Raw genomic sequence first — 18,203 nt, forward strand, 5'->3', positions numbered from 1 at the left:
AGCAAAAGAAAATCCCTGCTCTAAAAACCTTACAGTCTAAATCAGGTGATTTAACAACAGTTTAGGACCCTGCTCTAAAAATCTTTACAGTCTAATTCAGGTGATTTAACAGTCGTTCAGAATCAGAAGTGTGAAAAGGCATCCAAAAGAAAATATTAAAATCAATCAAAAGTAATATACAGCAAAAAGGAAAATCAGAAAGTTCATGGAGTAAAAGGAAAATCTGAACGAAGTGGGAAAGGCAGAAAATAAGTAAAAAGAAGTAGAAATGGGAGAAAGGGAGCAGGAATGGAGTGAACATACTGAATTTTGAAAATGAAGACTGGAATACTAAATGTACTGTCTGAGTACAAGCACCAGAGTAAAACATTTTTGCTTAGGGGATTTCACTGGCAGGAAAGTCAGAGATGATGATGTAGCACAAACCATGACGACCAACATGAGGCCTAGTCAGGTAGAACTGGTTTTAGGGGTATTATAAAAACAAAGGATGTAATTAAACAAGAGAAACAGTGAATCAGATGAGTAGACATTTTTATCTAGCTCTCAAGCCTACAAATTCAAGCAGTGGACATGACAACAGCAAGACAGGAATAAGGACAAATTGTTCCACATTTAAACTTACTGATTGGTGATTGCATAACCAAAACATAATTAAACACAATTCAGCAGAAATACCATCAATACTTAGTAGCAGCAAAAGATTTAGGCCCAGGATTAGAGAAGGACATTGGTCAGAAAACTTTTAGATGCAGAAATCTGGAACTTAACAAATAAATGAGTGCAATCAAGGTGTGAAAAATTAAAAGAATGGGAAAAAGCTTACCACACTGATTTTAATGGGAAGAAAATTTAACCCCTTTAGTCTGTGAATCTTACTTTATTCAATTCTAAATCATAAAGCACACAAATCTCTGAGACATTGAAACCTTACAGATTTTTCTTTTATTGCTTACCATTAGTTTTGTAGTATTATCACTGACACATATGGTCACATAGTTTTAAGATATCAGAATGTTAAAATGAAAATAAGAAATGTTATCCTACATGTATATGCATTCAAGTAATGGAATCATATTATTTTTCTATACATCACATGGTACATACAAGAAAACCAAGCGATCAGGCCCAGTCAACATGGGTTTATGAAAGGCAGGTCCTGTTTGACCAACCTGATCTCCTTCTATGACAAAGTGACCCACCTAGTAGATGAGGGAAAGGCTATGTTGTGTACTTAGACTTCAGTAAAGCCTTTGACACCACATCCCACAGAATTCTCGTGGAGAAGCTGGCAGCTCATGGCCTGGATGGGTGTATTCTACGATGGATAAAGAACTGGATAGATGGCCCGGCCCAAAGAGTTGTGGTGAACGGACCCAAATCCAGTTGGCGGCCGGTCATGAGTGGTGTTCCCCAGGGCTCAGTGTTGGGGCCAGTTCTGTTTAATCTCTTTATCGACGATCTGGATGAGGGGATCAAGTGCACCCTCAGTAAGTTTGCAGATGACACCAAGTTGGGTGGGAATGTTGATCTGCTGGAGGGTAGGAAGGCCATACAGAGGGATCTGGACTGGCTGGATCGTTGGGCTGAGGCCAATTGTATGAGGTTCAACAAGGCCAAGTGCCGGGTCCTGCACTTGGGTCACAACAACCCCGGGCAGTGCTACAGACTCAGGGAAGAGTGGTTGGAAATCTGCCTGGCAGAGAGGGATCTGGGGGTGTTGATTGACAGCCAGCTGAACATGAGCCAGCAGTGTGCCCAGGTGGCCAAAAGGGCCAACAGCATCCTGGCTTGTATCAGCAATAGTGTGGCCAGCAGGACTAGAGAAGTAATTGTGCCACTGTACTCGGCACTGGTGAGGCCGCACCTTGAATCCTGTGTTCAGTTTTGGGCCCCTCAATACCAGAAAGACACTGAGGTGCTGGAGAGAGTACAGAGGGCAATGAAGCTGGTGAGGGGTCTGGAGCACAAGCCTGATGAGGAACAGCTGAGGGAACTGGGGCTGTTTAGCCAGACAAAAGGAGGCTGAGGGGAGACTTTATCACTGCCTACAACTACCTGAAAGGAAGCTGTAGCATGGAGGGTGTTGGTCTCTTCTCCCAAGTAGCAAGTGATAGGACAAGAGGAAATGGCCTCAAGTTGTGCCAGGGAAGGTTCAGATTGGATATTAGGAAAAATTTATTCATGGAAAGGGTTGACAAGCATTGAAACAGGCTGCGCAGGGAAGTGGTGGAGTCACCATCCCTGGAGGTGTTTAAAAGACATTTAGATGAGGTTCTTAGGGACATGATTTAGTGCTAGAGTTAGGTTATGGTTGGATTCGATGATCCTGAGGGTCTCTTCCAACTGAAATGATTCTATGATTCAATTATACAGTTCTGGTTACATTTTAGACAAAACTTAGGAGGTTAAAAAGGCACAGATATGAAAGCATATTTAATGGGTACAGATTACCTATTACAGGAAAATACATTTATCAAGAAAATGTAATTAATACTTTAAATCTGGCACTTCCTATTTTTAGTGCAGCCCAAAAAAAAAAAAAGGACAGCTTGTCCGATTAGAACAAAAAAAGATGAATTTCTGTAATGTTAGGAACAGTTCAAGAGGAAGCACTGAGCAGATGGAGAACCAGCTTTCACTGGTGCCAATTCCTGTGATTTTACTGCAAAACTTTACTGTGGAAGGGTTGTTTTTTTTTTTTCCGGTTTGTTTGGGAAAGTTACTTTGGCTAAAGAGGAAAGCGGGAGAACAGGAGAGGCTGCATTTTTCTTGATTTCAGATACCTACAGGTATATAAAACAGCAGCATCTGTCAGGTTTATAAACAAGTCCAAAGCTGCAGACTGCCCAGGGCATAACTGCCATGAGTGAAAACTGAAAATGGAAATGAGACCACTTGGATAAAGAGTTTCCACAGATGAGAAAAGGTATCTACCATGCAACCATCACAAAGGAAAGTTCTGATGTGCTGGAACAAGGCTAGAAGAAAAAGTGGGAGAGGAGAGCATGTCAAGGAAGCTCAGAGAACATTTAGGGAATGAGGCAGCAAAATAAGGAGAACATGGGGAAAGATGTAAGAAAGCACATGCCCTAAACTATTTCAGGAGCGCATATACTGGGAATATTCAAGTGACCTATTACCAAACCTAAGTTTTAACAGTGTAATCTTTCAAGACAAGTAACATGGTCCTAATATCTTAAAGGAGTTGATAAATAATAAGTAGTAACTAATACCTCTATTTTTTGCACAGAGCTCATGTCACCTGGTGAACAGCAAGGACATGAAGTTTTGCATCTGTTGAATTTCTGACCAAATAAGATGCACTAGCTGAAATCACATCTGTTCCATACATAAACAAAAAGACAAGCAAAAAAGAATTAAAAAACACTTTTCACTATTTTTTGCACAGAGCAATAATGTTTTCGGAGCCAATAAACAACAATTATTTGTTAGTCTATATATTTCAACATTACAAGCAACAGATACAGAAAGAGAGTTCTATGGAGACATATGGACATAAATAATTTCATAGAACAGGCATACAAAACAAAAAGTAGTAGAAGATGGCAATCAAATACCACTGGAAAGTGGTACCCCTGATATATACAGTAATCCAAATGAACAATGACTTAGACAGTTCTGTAAAGAAAACTGAATTTCAGCATTCAAAGGATTCTTTTTTAGCATCTGAACCATGTCCTGATATTGCCATTCTTTTTATCTGAGCAGAATTAGTATCGAAAATAAGAAAAACTCTTTTACTCTTCACTCATTTCTTTTTTCCAATTCTCTGACAGTATATACTTGAGATAGAAAAGCGGAAGGAAGACCTATTTTTAAAACAAGCCTTGTTCCACAAGTTTATCTCTTCAGCTTTTCCAAGTCAGCCAATGGTCTTCTGTATATTGCTAATTCTCATGTATGTATTGACCATGAAAGTGACAAAAGTGAGGCAATGCATTGCAATAGATGCCTCAAAATTAAACAGAGAGGACCAAAAGCAAGATGTTAAAAATCCAAAACAACAGGTTTTAGGGAACAGAAACTAACTGCTACCTCACAATTCCTATACTAACTGTTCATTACTATTATGCTTCAGTGACCGCTCTTTTGATTTTTATTCCACATTTCTTGTTGCATTCAAGCGCTAGGTACCTACAGAAATTGTATGTATTCTTACAATATCAAGATCATTCTGCCAGCTTTGTTTGAACTACACAGCATTTCTTTCTTACTCTTTAAGGCCATCAGAATTATTCAGCCATAGCCAAAAAAAACCAAATGAGATAAAATTCATGTTCAAAATTATATTTTTTAGTCTTGATAATCATCAGATCCTGCAATTCAGCGCACTGTTATCAAGGCACGTATGTTGGCAGCTTTTGGCTGCTGTACTGGTAATGCCTACCATGTTTAAAGGAAAGTGATCAGGTCCCTGGATACATTTTGATCAGCTCTGTAATGAGATTTTAAAAACATATTTTTAAACCGAAAGCATCCATTCACAGCCAAAAAAGACTAAAATCTATTTTGGGACACTTAACCCCCATCAGTCAAAAAAAAGAGGACAGCTCTTCAAACATGGCAAGATTCTTCTAGCGAAGTAAGGTTATCCTATCATTTCCACTTCTCTTGTTCTTTACGCTTCAACAGCATTTTTACTAAATTGATTCAAGACATATTCCCTGAAGGCTTCCCAATGGACTTGTAGTTTACATCAGCTAGATATCAAAAGTAATACAGAAAAGTTTGCTTTGCTGTACTCAAGGTTAATTTAAAAAAAAAAAAAAAAAAAAAAAAAGGAAAGAAACAGACTTAAAAACCAAAGTTATCACCCTACTTTGCTCAAAAACATAATAAGCCCTAAGCTCTGTCAGGCTAGTGACATCAGTTGTTATCAAAGGCACCTGGCAGTTCTTACTTAAGACTATTTTCAGCCGCTTTTTTAAGTATTCAGTCTGAAATTTTCCATGTCAATTGTCTGCTTCAGGTAGTTTTTCCTCACTCTCCCCTCACTATCACCTTTTAAAAAAAAGTCAGAGAATAGCTGGAACATTTTTTTACCATGAAAACACTTGGGGAAAAAAAGCCCTGGGAAGCTCTTCCTTTGAAAAACTGTAACCACTTCCCTTCCCTGAATCAGTAACTTCCAATCAGGCTGGACAATGTTTTTGTATGAGAGATACACTCTCCTCATTTTGTGAAAAATCTGACCTGACTTAGCCAAGCTACAAGCTTCTAGAAATCAGAGTTTGTATGTATTTTTTGGCAACATCTGCAGGCATTTAACAACCAAACATCAAACAGTCCATCCTCAGTGACCTTCTGTACGTCATCTCAATGTGCAAGACAACCGAATTAAGCATCCTCTAACCTCTGTTCACAAGTGAAGAGCCAGATTTTCACTACAAGAGAAATCTCATTTAACAGGCATTAGGTACAACACTGAATTGAAAAGTGCCATCTTGCATATTTCTGCAACCTTACCTATGCCAATATCCCTATCATAGTTGAAAACAGCGGCCTGTCACTCCATATTGTTGGGTAACTGCGTAGGATTTCGGGTATACCAACAGAGCATGTGGAGGGAAGATGGAGAAAACAGCTTGCAGTGAAGACTAGAACTGGAAGCTTGAAAGAATAAAGGAAAGAAACCAAGAGAAATGTAAGAAGAAGATGTAGTAGTCAATGAGAGAAAAATTAAGCCAAATGAGCAATCTCAGGCAGAACAAGTTGGAACTGGGGATCACCAAGACTGGGTAGAGCAAGGGACAGAATATACCTGACAGAGCTGGATTCTAGTGAATATATGTGAAAGGGAGCTGGCTCACAACAAAAGGCTGAGAAAAAGCCACCACCAGGAATCAGAAACACAGACAAGAAGAAAAATCAACAGAAGCAAGGGAGAGTGAGAAGCAGTAGTAGGCAGGCAAAGGCTGACAGCAGAGAGAAAGGTGCAGTCAGAGACAGTCTGGGACCAGTCAGGCCTAAATACTTGATTGAAAAGACAGAATCAGTGTTGCACTGGAGACTGGCTTGAGGCAGGGACAAGCTGGAAGTATAGGCAAAAAACTGAAAAAAAGAGTGTGTCTTCAGAAGCTATTGAAAAAAGTAAAATAAAATACCCTAAAGACTCATCATCCTCCGCAAATATATGCAAACCTCTTCCTCCCTCTCTGGGAAAACTATCGCATTGTTCTCTACTGCTGAAAAAACAAAGTATAACAACCCATAACTCTGTTACTTTCTGAATTCAAGCAACAGTAACATTCATGCACTAACTAGATCTAAAAGCTCAAATCCTGCTAATTATCAACATGGCACATATATCACAGATTATTAGTCTTCTCATTTTGCTATTTTTTGGTTGATTTTAACCAACAAATTACATGCAGAAGCACATTTACAAAATATTAAACAAATTCCTCCTTTTAAGTTTGTCTACTTGCATTAATTCTGTCTTTATTACTACAGTATCCCAAACTGGTTTTTTACCCTATCTCACTCAATTAACAGGATATTCTCTGGGAATAAATCCAAGTTATTTCTTGAAGGATTGCAGTCTCTTTAAGACCTTGCATTCAGTATTATGGAACCGAAATGTTATATAGGAGAAGAGGTTTTTAATCTGAGTTTTTGCCAACGGATTCTTAACTGGCTGCATTAATTACGTTGTCGTGTATTAATAGTAAATTGCAAGACCTTTCTAAGCTTTTGCATTCCTGAAAAATGGCACTTTAACTCCATTCCCTCTCCAGTGCTCCCCTGCTTGCTGCAACTGAATTGGATCTATGGTACAACTACAGAAGGTTGAACAGCAATATACTAACAAAAGTCAAAATGATCAAATAAAGCAGAGATGAAAGCAAGCTTCTTCTCAGACCACTAGAATTAAAGACGATTGCATTCTCGGTTTTCGCACATCAGCCAAAGAAATTACACAAAGAAACCCCCCGGCACACGCTGCTTTTTTATGTGACTCCAAGAAACCTGCATTACTGCTCAGAAGGAACTATTTTCTTCCTCTGAAACAAAGTACTTAATTTCATTCCTTTTCTTATCAATATATTTTAATCTCAAAAACAGTCACAACGTATCCTAAAAATAAAGAGAAGCACTCTTTAAATGAAATATTTAGAATTAATAACTAGTAAGAACACTAAGAAGATTTCAATTTTAGGCATTAAAAGAATCTACAGAGTAAAATAAATAAGTTGGTAGAAAATGTATTGGAGTATAACCTAAGAAATTAGTAGAAATACTTAGTATTTCCTTATATTCTCATTTCGAAAGTACTATTCATCAGAACATTTTAAAGACACTCTGAAGGCTAAGTATAAAGTTAGAGACATTAAAGTTTGTTTTAAAAAGCTGAACCATGGCAACATGCAGCTCAGGGTAGGTATCTCGATTGAAAAGGTTTTGAGTTGTGACATCTACTTTGTTCCCCAGGCTATGTTACCAGTCCAGCTCTGAGGTCCATATCAGGCATCTTGACTCCACCAGGCTTTCCCATGCAACACACCATTCAGAGAATTCAATACACATCTCATGATCCTATGACTAAAACTGGCAATTTAGGTCCAATTCTGCAATGTTGATGCAAAACTCAACTTCAGAAATTGATTCTGCCACAGAGAAAGCAAGCTCTGGTCTTGTTTCTTTACTGTAGATCATTTCTAATTTACCCATTCACGCTGTGGCTGAAAAAAAACGATTATTTAGATGTAAGAGATTTCAGAGCTTCCAAGTTGCTCAAAAAAACCCTCATAATACATTGTTTGCAGCTTTTTACTAAATGGCATTCCAACATAACAGCACATCAAGAGTTTCTAAAATAATTTTAGGTAACTTGTTTTTGTACAACTGCCCATACTATTTATGTATAGCCAAAAAAAAAAAAAAAAAAAAAAGATCTATTACAGCCTGTCCCTACACCTCCTCCTTCTATTACTCCTTTAAAAAGGGGAAAACAACCGATCTTTATTTTCAAGGTAACACTTGCTATTTATGTACACATCTGCACAGTGCTGATTACCAATCTTTGTCAAAACGAACAACAGCAAACAGCTGCTTGACTGCTTTGCTGTGTTTAGTCATACTAGCAGCCTTTTTTGTTTTCTAGAAAGCAACCCAATGCCCAAGATTGGCATGAAATTAATTGTCAGCAAGAATAGGCTCAGAGTAACTGGATGCTGCACACACTCTTTCACTCCCCATCTGCCACGGCTTGGTGCAGCCTGTTTGCTATAAGGCTGCTCCCATGGAAACTTTGAACACTCCTAAACACATCAATGGCAGACAGGAATTGTATTCTAGGGTCCTGTTTCATTGTCAAGGACAACAGCCAGAAAAGTAATAATGTTTCAAAAGGCAAAACTAAAAAACTATCTATAGAGTAGAAAATGCTTACCTGCTGAGCTAAGCAAAACACTGAAGTCTGTTCCTCTCTGTGATTCCCCATGTTCACTCTGTTCCTCTTTTTCTGTATCCTCATAGCGGCTCCAGTTGGAAAAAATCTTTCTCCTTGAATAGCTTTTCTGTTCTTCCTTCTCTTCTTCCTCTCGTGATTCAGTATCATCATCCTCCTCTACCTGTGACATGTAAATGGACAGTTAAGCCATTGCGACTCAATAGCATTTTGTTCTTTATTTAAATAGTCATTCATATAAACAAACTCCAACCACAGAATTAACACCCAAAAGACAAATTAGCCCAGATCCCCATCAAACCTTTAGATCAGGTCCTACCATCTTCCTAAGCTGTATGTAATTCATCAATAGTATAATTAAAAGGACCTGGAGAAGCCTCAGTTCTTACAGGGGCCAAGCAGTATCGCTGATGCAAGTTCCACTAGTTTCCCTCCTCATCTAGAGGCCCATAATGAGTATCTTCCTTCCTGAAACTGAGAGCAATGCATAGGGAGTAGAACTAAGAATTTAATCACAGTATCTCTGTCCGAGTGTTGCAGTGATATAGATGATAACTGAAAGAACTGACATTTGTAGAGCAGAACAGGAAAAAAATAACATAACAAATACTGCAGAAAAACATCCAGAAAGGATGATCTGTGTAAGAATTTCCATTGTAACCAACTGCAGGCTCTTAAGTCAAGTAATTTGGAATAATTCACCAAATTAATTTCCTTCGTGAAAGACATTTTATGGAAATACACATGGAAAAATTAAATAGACTGCTGGCAGCCAGTCTACTAGCCCAAACTGTTAAAAAGCTTTACTGTCAAAAGGAGAACTCCTTGCAGCGTCACCTTAAGATGCAAGAAAAACAGGCATTTGCCACAAGCACTCAACAGCCATGGAAAACACTCCCCTAGCTTGAATCCTCTTTATCACCAGAGGTCTCCTCTCCCAGAGACTGGGGTTCAACTGGAATGACTCTCAGCTCACAAACATAAAGATTTGCCTCCTGGAGGAAGGAGCACTCAACAGGAAAGAGAACTAAGAGCAACCAGAACAGTTCTGTGCAAGTCACTATATATCCATAAGCCACAACACCCTTACAGCCCACAATCAGACACTGGCTTTAAGACGGACCTTGGCTTTGATAGTTTAAACCAAATGCAATCCTGAAATAAATGTGAAGAACGATTATTTATGTTTTAAAAAAGCCCTTGTAAGTGAAGAGCTGCAACATCTTACGCAGAAAGATTACTAAAATCTCTAGTAGTTACTGTGTTTCTAAAACTACATTAGGGTTTCTTTATGCACATACAACCTGGTAGAAATAAGTGCACAAAGCCACTATCAGGAACAAACCACCATCACTTCATTAATTTGATTTATAATCAATGAGTTGAGTTTCATAGCTCAAGAAAGGACAGAGCAATGCAACACGTTTTAGATTGATTTTAGAAACCCATCATGAAGAAGGCTTAACTACTCTATAGAAAATTTTGTAGTTACATTTTGACTCAGCTAGACAAGGACAAACAGATTTTCATGTTCCTTTAGCATCCAATTACACAACAGAAAAATGTCTAGCAATACCAAATAACACCCCTGTTGCACTCCAAATACTGTATTTATATGCAAGTACATCATGATAAAAAGAAGACCGACACAAACAAAAAAGTAGGAAGTAGCAGTTAGTGGACACTGGAGCATTACTACTCTTTAGTTCTGAAAATATAATAAAAATTACCCAAAGTAGCAGTAAAGCCTGTTTTATGGCTCTTACACAAATGTCCACTGAAAGGCAAAGCATCTTCAAACGCTATTGTGAGAATTCAGATTCTCCCATGTTTGATGTCTTAAAAAGGACTGCCCAGCATATCATACAAGTAGCAAAATCAGAACTAGAATAATGATTTCCCAAGAAAAATAATCCATCAATCTTCACAAACAAGCTTCTTTCAGCACTGTTTATTGGAGTGATCTGGTTAGGAACAGCATGAAGGAATGGTAAAATAATCAAAGAGCTTAAAAAGATTAAAAGCTGTCATAATTATACAAATCACAGAATCACAGAATGTTAGGGATTGGAAGGGACCTCAAAAGATCATCTAGTCCAATCCCTCTGCCAGAGCAGGAACACCTAGATGAGGTTACACAGGAATGTGTCCAGGTGGGTTTTGAATGTCTCCAGAGAAGGAGACTCCACAACCTCCCTGGGCAGCCTGTTCCAGTGCTCTGTCACCCTCACTGAGAAGAAGTTTCTTCTCACATTTAAGTGGAACCTCTTGTGTTCCAGCTTGAACCCATTACCCCTTGTCTTACCATTGGTTGTCACCGAGAAGAGTCTGGCTCCATCCTCCTGACACTCACCCTTTACATATTTATAAACATTAATGAGGTCACCCCTCAGTCTCCTCTTCTCCAAGCTAAAGAGACCCAGCTCCCTCAGCCTTTCCTCAAAAGGGAGATGCTCCACTCCCTTCATCATCTTTGTTGCCCTGCGCTGGACTCTCTCCAGCAGTTCCCTGTCCTTCTTGAACTGAGGGGCCCAGAACTGGACACAATATTCCAGATAACTCCAGATACTCCCAGTTGCCAAACAGCTGGCACAAAGGTAAATATTCTGTGCATTCTCACTGGTTCTGTGCAATTTTTAGGTAAATTCTCTATTCTTTCTGTTCATCAGATAAATACACTAAAATGCTTGTTGTGGACAAATGGTTTGCATGAGAAGGGGATGAAGTCACAACTTTGTATTACTGGGGACTGATTCAGAGCTACAGTTTCCACAGAACAAAGGCAAATCTGCTTACATCAAGATAAGAATCAACTTATTTCTCTTCTCCTATAAATTGAATTATTTGCTATAATCCAGCAAACCTCATGAAATTTAGTGCCCAAAATAATTTCAAGCTAATACAATTCACAAATCAAAACAAGGATAGTGCTACACAGATAGATCTGTGTTGTACTTTGTTTTTAAGAAAAGATCAGAAACATCTTAGGTGACTATGACATTATACGTAATTACTTACTATAGACCTGTTTAAAGGATTCACTCCTTTCAGACGTCAACAAAAACAAGAGTATTATCTTCTTATTTTAACAAGTTTCCAGTAAACTACTACGGATTCAAATGTTTTCTCTTTAACTGGACTGAATTCTTTTTCACATTCTGTTATTAGCTGTGTTATACAGCACACCTCAAAGAAATTTCATTTCTTAGAAGTAAAATTGTTAACTTAACCTTAAGAAATAAACCGCAAATCCTCGGGATTTTTAGGAGCAGCTGTGCAGCCTGGTTCCCCAAGTACCATCCTGAGGTTTACTTTTGAAATCACTAAACTTCAAACACAAACCTGTTTACATTTCCAATAAATATTTAACAGAAAATTTTACATGATGCACTGCTGTGCTACAAGATAAAACTATAAATAATCACATTTGAATATTCAACATTGAAGCAACTTAAAGATGCATCTTCACAATTAAAATTATCAAATACATAAAAAAACCTCTGACCAGTGAAGCTTTGGAAAATAATTTGCTTCTACCATCTCATGTGAGACAGCTACCATGTAAAGTAACAACCTCAGAAACATATAAACATAAATCTTCATTACTTTCCTCTTAACTGCCTATTCAGCTGACTATAAGCTGCTACCATTGTCATCATACCTTACTGCAATGAGTCTTAACCAGTACAGAACAAACATCTGTCCTGTGTGTAATGAAACAAAATAACTTCCCTCCTGCCTCATCCTCAAATAAAATTCTAGAAGCCAACTCAAATATAACCTTTAAAACAGTATTACTCAGGTAAGGACAAAAACTTATGCCTTTAAACAGTACTGAACTACATCTACGCATTATTGCTCAGTGCTATAATGCACCATGATACCACAGGAGGTACAAAATTTATCTGCTGTGCCTCTGTTTCAGATATTATCACATGTATTAACATTTGCACATTGCATTGAAATTTTGAAAGTGGGGAAAGTAAGCAAAAGCACAGTTGAACAAAACCAGGAAACCTTCAGACTGTTTTGCGTATTAGAAGAACAAAAAAAATATATTCCACCTAAACATGAAGTTCATCAAAGTCGTTCAAACAACAGTGAAAGAGCCGATCTGCCCTGCAGAGGAGCTTGCACAATTTGTGGTCTTTCACTAAGGAATGTATTTTCATCCTTTACGAGAGCCTATGACTCCACTTTCCTTCTGAAGGAAAGCAAAATGCTTAGCACACATGACCCCAATCTACAGTCTCACAGAAGAATATTTTAGTACATCCTCTTTTATACACTAATTTTGCCTACAGGGTTGGGGAGGGTGTGGTATTGAGAAAAAAAATAAGGCAGAAGGCTTTCAGTTTGACTTTTCTCATGCACACAGTTCAGGAATGAAGGTGTCAAAATGAAGTAAACCTTGCTCTGAACAGGCAATTCCCCCTGGGGTCATCCTCTGCACTTCCCTGAAACACAGAGTGGTTTAGATCAAACCAAGGCTGAAGCACACAATGCAGAAAGTGCAACAGTGACCTCTTACATCCTCCTTCAATTACTCAACCACTCTTCACCATAATTGCAGTCAGCCCCAGTGTGTTACACACACGTGTGCAAACACTCAACAAGAATTGTTGAACTCGCAGCCCTTAAAAAAAACCAAACAAACTAGAAGTGCATTAAAAGTCAGCACTTCCATTAAGACTTTCTACCTTCTAAGACTGTATTTATTACCCTTAGGAAGCCACAAGAGTTAAGGCTTACAGACCACTTCCTGTTTAGTTCTATTAACTGTGTACAAAAAGTTTAAAACGTCTAATCTTTGGCAGTACTTAGAATATTCTAGTGACTGGAAGAACATAGAAACAACTTATGTTCAGCCTGCCTTTCTTTGTGCCAACTGCCCTTCCCCATTATGTAGGTATTATGCATTATTAGATCTCCGTTCTCATTTATTTTGCAGTATTTCTCCCATTTCTGTTCCTGAGAATGTCAGTTTACAGAATGTATGAGAACATAGTTTGAGCTTTTTTGTTAATCTGCTAGAGCATAGCTATTTTTCTTCTTCACCTTCTTCCCAATATCATACAATAACCTTTAGATTTTAGCTTTAGAAACTCTTTACAATTATATTGATCGACTGCTTTTCCCCTTTGTTACTGTAACTTCTGTATTACTGTTTAGGATGTAACACCTCTCAAAAACATACACATTTCCTCAATCTTTTCCATTCCTTATTAGGGACACTTAATAGTTAGCCACTGCCATGTGTGGATGCTTGCATGTTTATGGACAGTGACAGCCACTGCCTACCCCCTACATTGGCTGCTTCCCCAGCCAGCACCAGCACACACCAATTCCTTGAGTAAACTCCTGTCCTGATTCCCTCTTCCCTGCTTCGAAACTGCTGTAAGGCTGTGTCCAAGTGCGATGACATTCAGGCTTATCCATCTCAATCCCAATTCTCTTCTCATTGGGGAAAAGGCTAGAAAGACAAAATGAAAATATCCTTTGGGTTGAATCTGACCTAGGTTATCAACTGCATCATGAAGGAGTATATATATTTTTTCCTCCTTTGTATTTAAAATGGTAAGGTGCCTGTGCAGAGACAATTTCTCCTCTCCTCCTCCTGCATCTGTCACAGTCAAATTCTCACAGAGGGTCAAAAAACACACATAATTAAGCAACAAAGCAGTTTGCAATCTCTACACTTTAAATTGTTTCACAGAATAGAAGTCTGTACACAGAGGCTTGTATGAGTGACAATAAGTAAGGCAGTTTGACTGATATTAACTTCTGAGTGGTTCCTCTAAGCAGACATAAGTGGAAATGTGAGAGACTTACAGTTACACTTTAATGACTTAAATTGCTCTTGGAAAGACATACCTGCTTTTAATTTCCTGGTTCACAGTTATTGCTGGTATAACCAAACAGAAGCAATGAGATTATACCAGGAATTATCTTAGCACAATATGACTACAACACAATCTTTTTTTTTTTCTTTTTTTTTTTTTGTAACAGTGTTCATTAAATGCACTTTTTTTTTTTAACTGAAATCCAGAAAGGTACAGGAGAATCCCCTGACAGACTAATTTTCTCTATCACAATGACTGATAGGCTTATACCTTGTGATAGTTATATATAGTATAACAATCTTCAAAAAAGTTGTTCTGATTTTCCACATTTACCTAATTACAACCTCTGGATATATGTCCCTCTTCTCTGTCTTGTAAGTAATTAGATTTATTAACATTAAATCTACAGCTGGCAAAGGAATACATTACCTGAGTTATCATGGTGGAAATTTAATGGGCTCTCTAAAATACAAACTGCATAACATATTAAAGAAAAACAGAATATATATTCTGAATTATGGCAAACAAAAGCAGAACGTCATTTTTAAATTAATTTCTTAGATCAATGCTATTTTTACAAAAGTACTAGTGCAATTTTAGGTGCAAGTTTGTAGATGTTTAGAATCCAGATATCCTTACCTACAAGAATACAGAATGTTACCTTCATGAAGTTACCTAGACAGATGGCTGAAATTCAATGACAGAATTTGATATGCAATTCACAATGATATAGACAGACACAAATTTAGTTTAAAAAAATAAAATAAATTTAAAAAACAATAGTGAATCACAAGGTAAACATGTCTGTCAGTATATTATATACACACTCCACTATCTGGGAAAATCCCATTAAGTATTGCAACACATTGTTCTGTCTAACTAGGAATATTAATGACCAATTTCTGTACAGAGAAAAAAAGAGCAAGTGAGAACAATATAAAAAGGTCGGTATGAAGTAAGAGTAGAATACAATTCCCCAAACTATTCTTATTTAGTCCTCTTAAACCAGATTTTAGAAAAGTATGTGAAAGATTTGTAAATATCCCTGAAAAATAAGATTTTCCTAATGCAGTGATACCATAAGATACTATAGCTTCTTTCAGAGACAGAAAATAATATTTCGTAATAATACTCAGCAACATCTGTCAAAAACTGTGAGCTGTTAGCTTATCTATACTGAATTGTTTTCAGTAGACATCACATTCACAAGTCTGACCACTATAACAATGAAGAAGTAAATATAATAATCTTGTCCATCAAATTATTTTGCTTCAAAGTTCCTGCTTATTCTAGCTATGAGATGCAAATAATTGGAACTGATTAAAAGTTTCAAATGAATGAGACTGTCTTCTCATTACTGTTTAACTGGAAAAAAAAACCACCTCTAAAAATATTTTTTGCACTCAGTAAGTTATAACATGATCAAGTGCCAGGAGGCTACAAGTCATACTTCATCTTTCTCACAGATCATTATTAATATTTCCACTAGCTATAACCATATTTTGTACAAATCTTATGCCTCACTGAATTGGAACAATGGCTTCTATTAGGAGCCAAGTCTCTCCTTTAGACTCACTGAGCCAGGAGGGGGGAAAAAAAAAAAAGCCCCACAGGCAAACAGCTTGGTGATTTTCTTTGTAACTACTGATTTAAAGGGCAGACTATCTTTCCTTTCAAAGAACTAGAAAAGAGTCTCCAAGTTCTGATGCTCAGTTTCTACTGCTATCTCAGAAACACCTCTGTAACCTGCCAGCATACAATCAGCTGCGTGGTCCTTCAAGTGGGTGGCTTGCTGGAGCAGAACAAATCGACCTGTACTACCCACCACTGAAGTATTTTCTGCAGCTTTTAAAGACCCAGTTTGAAAACTGTTGACTCACAAATAAAATAAAGAAAATCTCAAAAGCTGTATTTTCTAACATTAGAAGTAGACTTAGAAACTTGATAAAGCCTGTCAATTAAGTATTTATTTTGGAAACTGCATATTTCAAGACTTCAGTCGTTAGGTACAGGATTTTCCAAACTACAAAGCCGCCAGCTAAAATTTAGCTCTACTTATTTAGATTAAAACTGCAAACTGAAGGATCTTTGATGGGGTATATTGAGAGAACATTATCATTATCAATTCAGCACTCATTCTGCTCTAATTGGGAAACTGAGTAGAGAATCCACAAGCTGTAGAACCAACCACAGAAGTCCTTTGCCTCTCTTCCCCGCGGCTGAGCCATGCTGGGAGCAAAGAGCCCGTGGGAAGCCTGTCCAGCTGCTGTCTATAGATAAGAGACTTTTAATTTTCTAAACTTGCCAAACCAATACATTTCCACCAACACAAAATCAACTGGATTTTTTTCTTTAATTCAGTGGAAATGATTATATGAAAGTTACTGGCAACTCTACAAACTCATCAAGCAATTTATACAAAATTGTCACATGGACCTGCACAAAACCTGGCAGCTCGATCACTTTTGAATTGACAGTAACTCAAGAAAGTTGAATGTTTTTCTTACATGCAGTCAAAAATATGAGTACAAACATAAAATAAGAGACTCTTTCTTGACAGAAATAACACGTTTCAAGAAAACCTTACAAAGTAAGTATATTGCTACAAAGGTTATAGCGTTTTCAGTTAGATTATTGATTGTTCCTATGTATAGGTTGTATTTGTCAAAGTCAGGGGGTTTATATATTGCATACATATGGATCCACATATGTGAATGTTGTGTGTCATATTCTAAAACCAAATTCTACTTAGTATTCTGGATAGGTTAGGGAAAATTTCTACAGAAAGTTATTTGCTCTTACCAAATTTGCTGTTCCTAAACAGACATATCCTGAGCTGAACTACAGATTGACTGCATTCAGAAATGGATTCAATTCTTCTGTGTTAATATCACAGTATTATAGACTAATCCAAGCTGAAAGAGATTGCAAGAGGTCGTCTTGTCCAACCACTTACACAAAAGAACATCAAAAATCAAATCAGACCAAGGAGGTTGGGGCTTTGTCCACTAAGGGCTTGAAAACCTCTGATAGTATACCTAAATCTTATGGTTTCATTTGTTGTTTTATTCTAGCGCTTCTAAAATTGCACAAGCAGTTGTATTAACAGCCTTAACAACAACTCGTAAAGAACACATACAAGGAGCTCTGTAACATCACGGAATCAAAGTTTATTGAGGCTATTTATTCACCTCAACAGTTTAGGAACAGACTTTTTAAAGCATATAGCTATTTTGCTAGTCTTCATGAGTCAATTAATAATCTGTTATAAACTGATAAGTATTGAAAAGCTTTGTACTTCTGCAATCACATCAATGATGAAGTAAAAGTATGGCAAATTATGTAAATAGCTCACTCAAAACAGCATCCATCTGCAGAACAGAGAAAAATTTGAGTCTTGATCCTAATGAACAAAAGTTATTTCATAAAGTCTGCTCAAAAGAGTAAAGTTTAGAGAACACCTCAGTCACACAGACGAGTCTAATGTTTATTTAACACCCCCTACATACACACTTTTAGGGGAAAAAAACCAAACCAAACCAAACCAAAACCAAAACACACACACAAATCTGGCAACTCTCTACCAAGATCAAAACCAATATAATGAAGAAGCTTCAGGGTTTCTCATTCAAGGGAAAATACGTGACAAAGTTTCTCAATAAATCAATTTTTTACCACAACAACAAACCACCACCACCACAAACACCACCTTTAGAAATACTTCAGCTGTGTTATATTAAGAATGAAAAGAGTTCTCCAAAACTTGTTACATTTCAGTAACAAGATAACTATTTGCTACCTTTAAATACAAAAATATTTGATAATATTTAGTTCCAAGTTAAAAGCTATGGCTTTTTAAGTGCTTCTATTTTGTAAAAAAGAAAGCACAAAGAGTAAGACGTTATTTTTCTATGGATTTCGAAACA

The 18,203-nt window shown here is 37.3% G+C and overlaps 1 protein-coding gene across 1 annotated transcript in view; it reads right to left on the reverse strand.

Moving 5' to 3' along the window:
* AVEN (apoptosis and caspase activation inhibitor) overlaps positions 1-18,203 on the reverse strand; it is a 103,795-nt gene that overhangs the window by 71,027 nt on the left and 14,565 nt on the right. The window contains exon 2 of the mRNA XM_065635077.1: positions 8,417-8,597. Within this exon, the coding sequence (XP_065491149.1) occupies positions 8,417-8,597 (181 nt within the window). The remainder of the gene's footprint in view (positions 1-8,416; positions 8,598-18,203) is intronic.

This window comes from Caloenas nicobarica, chromosome 5 (genome assembly GCF_036013445.1).
Source record: "Caloenas nicobarica isolate bCalNic1 chromosome 5, bCalNic1.hap1, whole genome shotgun sequence".
NCBI classification, from domain to species: Eukaryota; Metazoa; Chordata; class Aves; order Columbiformes; family Columbidae; genus Caloenas; species Caloenas nicobarica.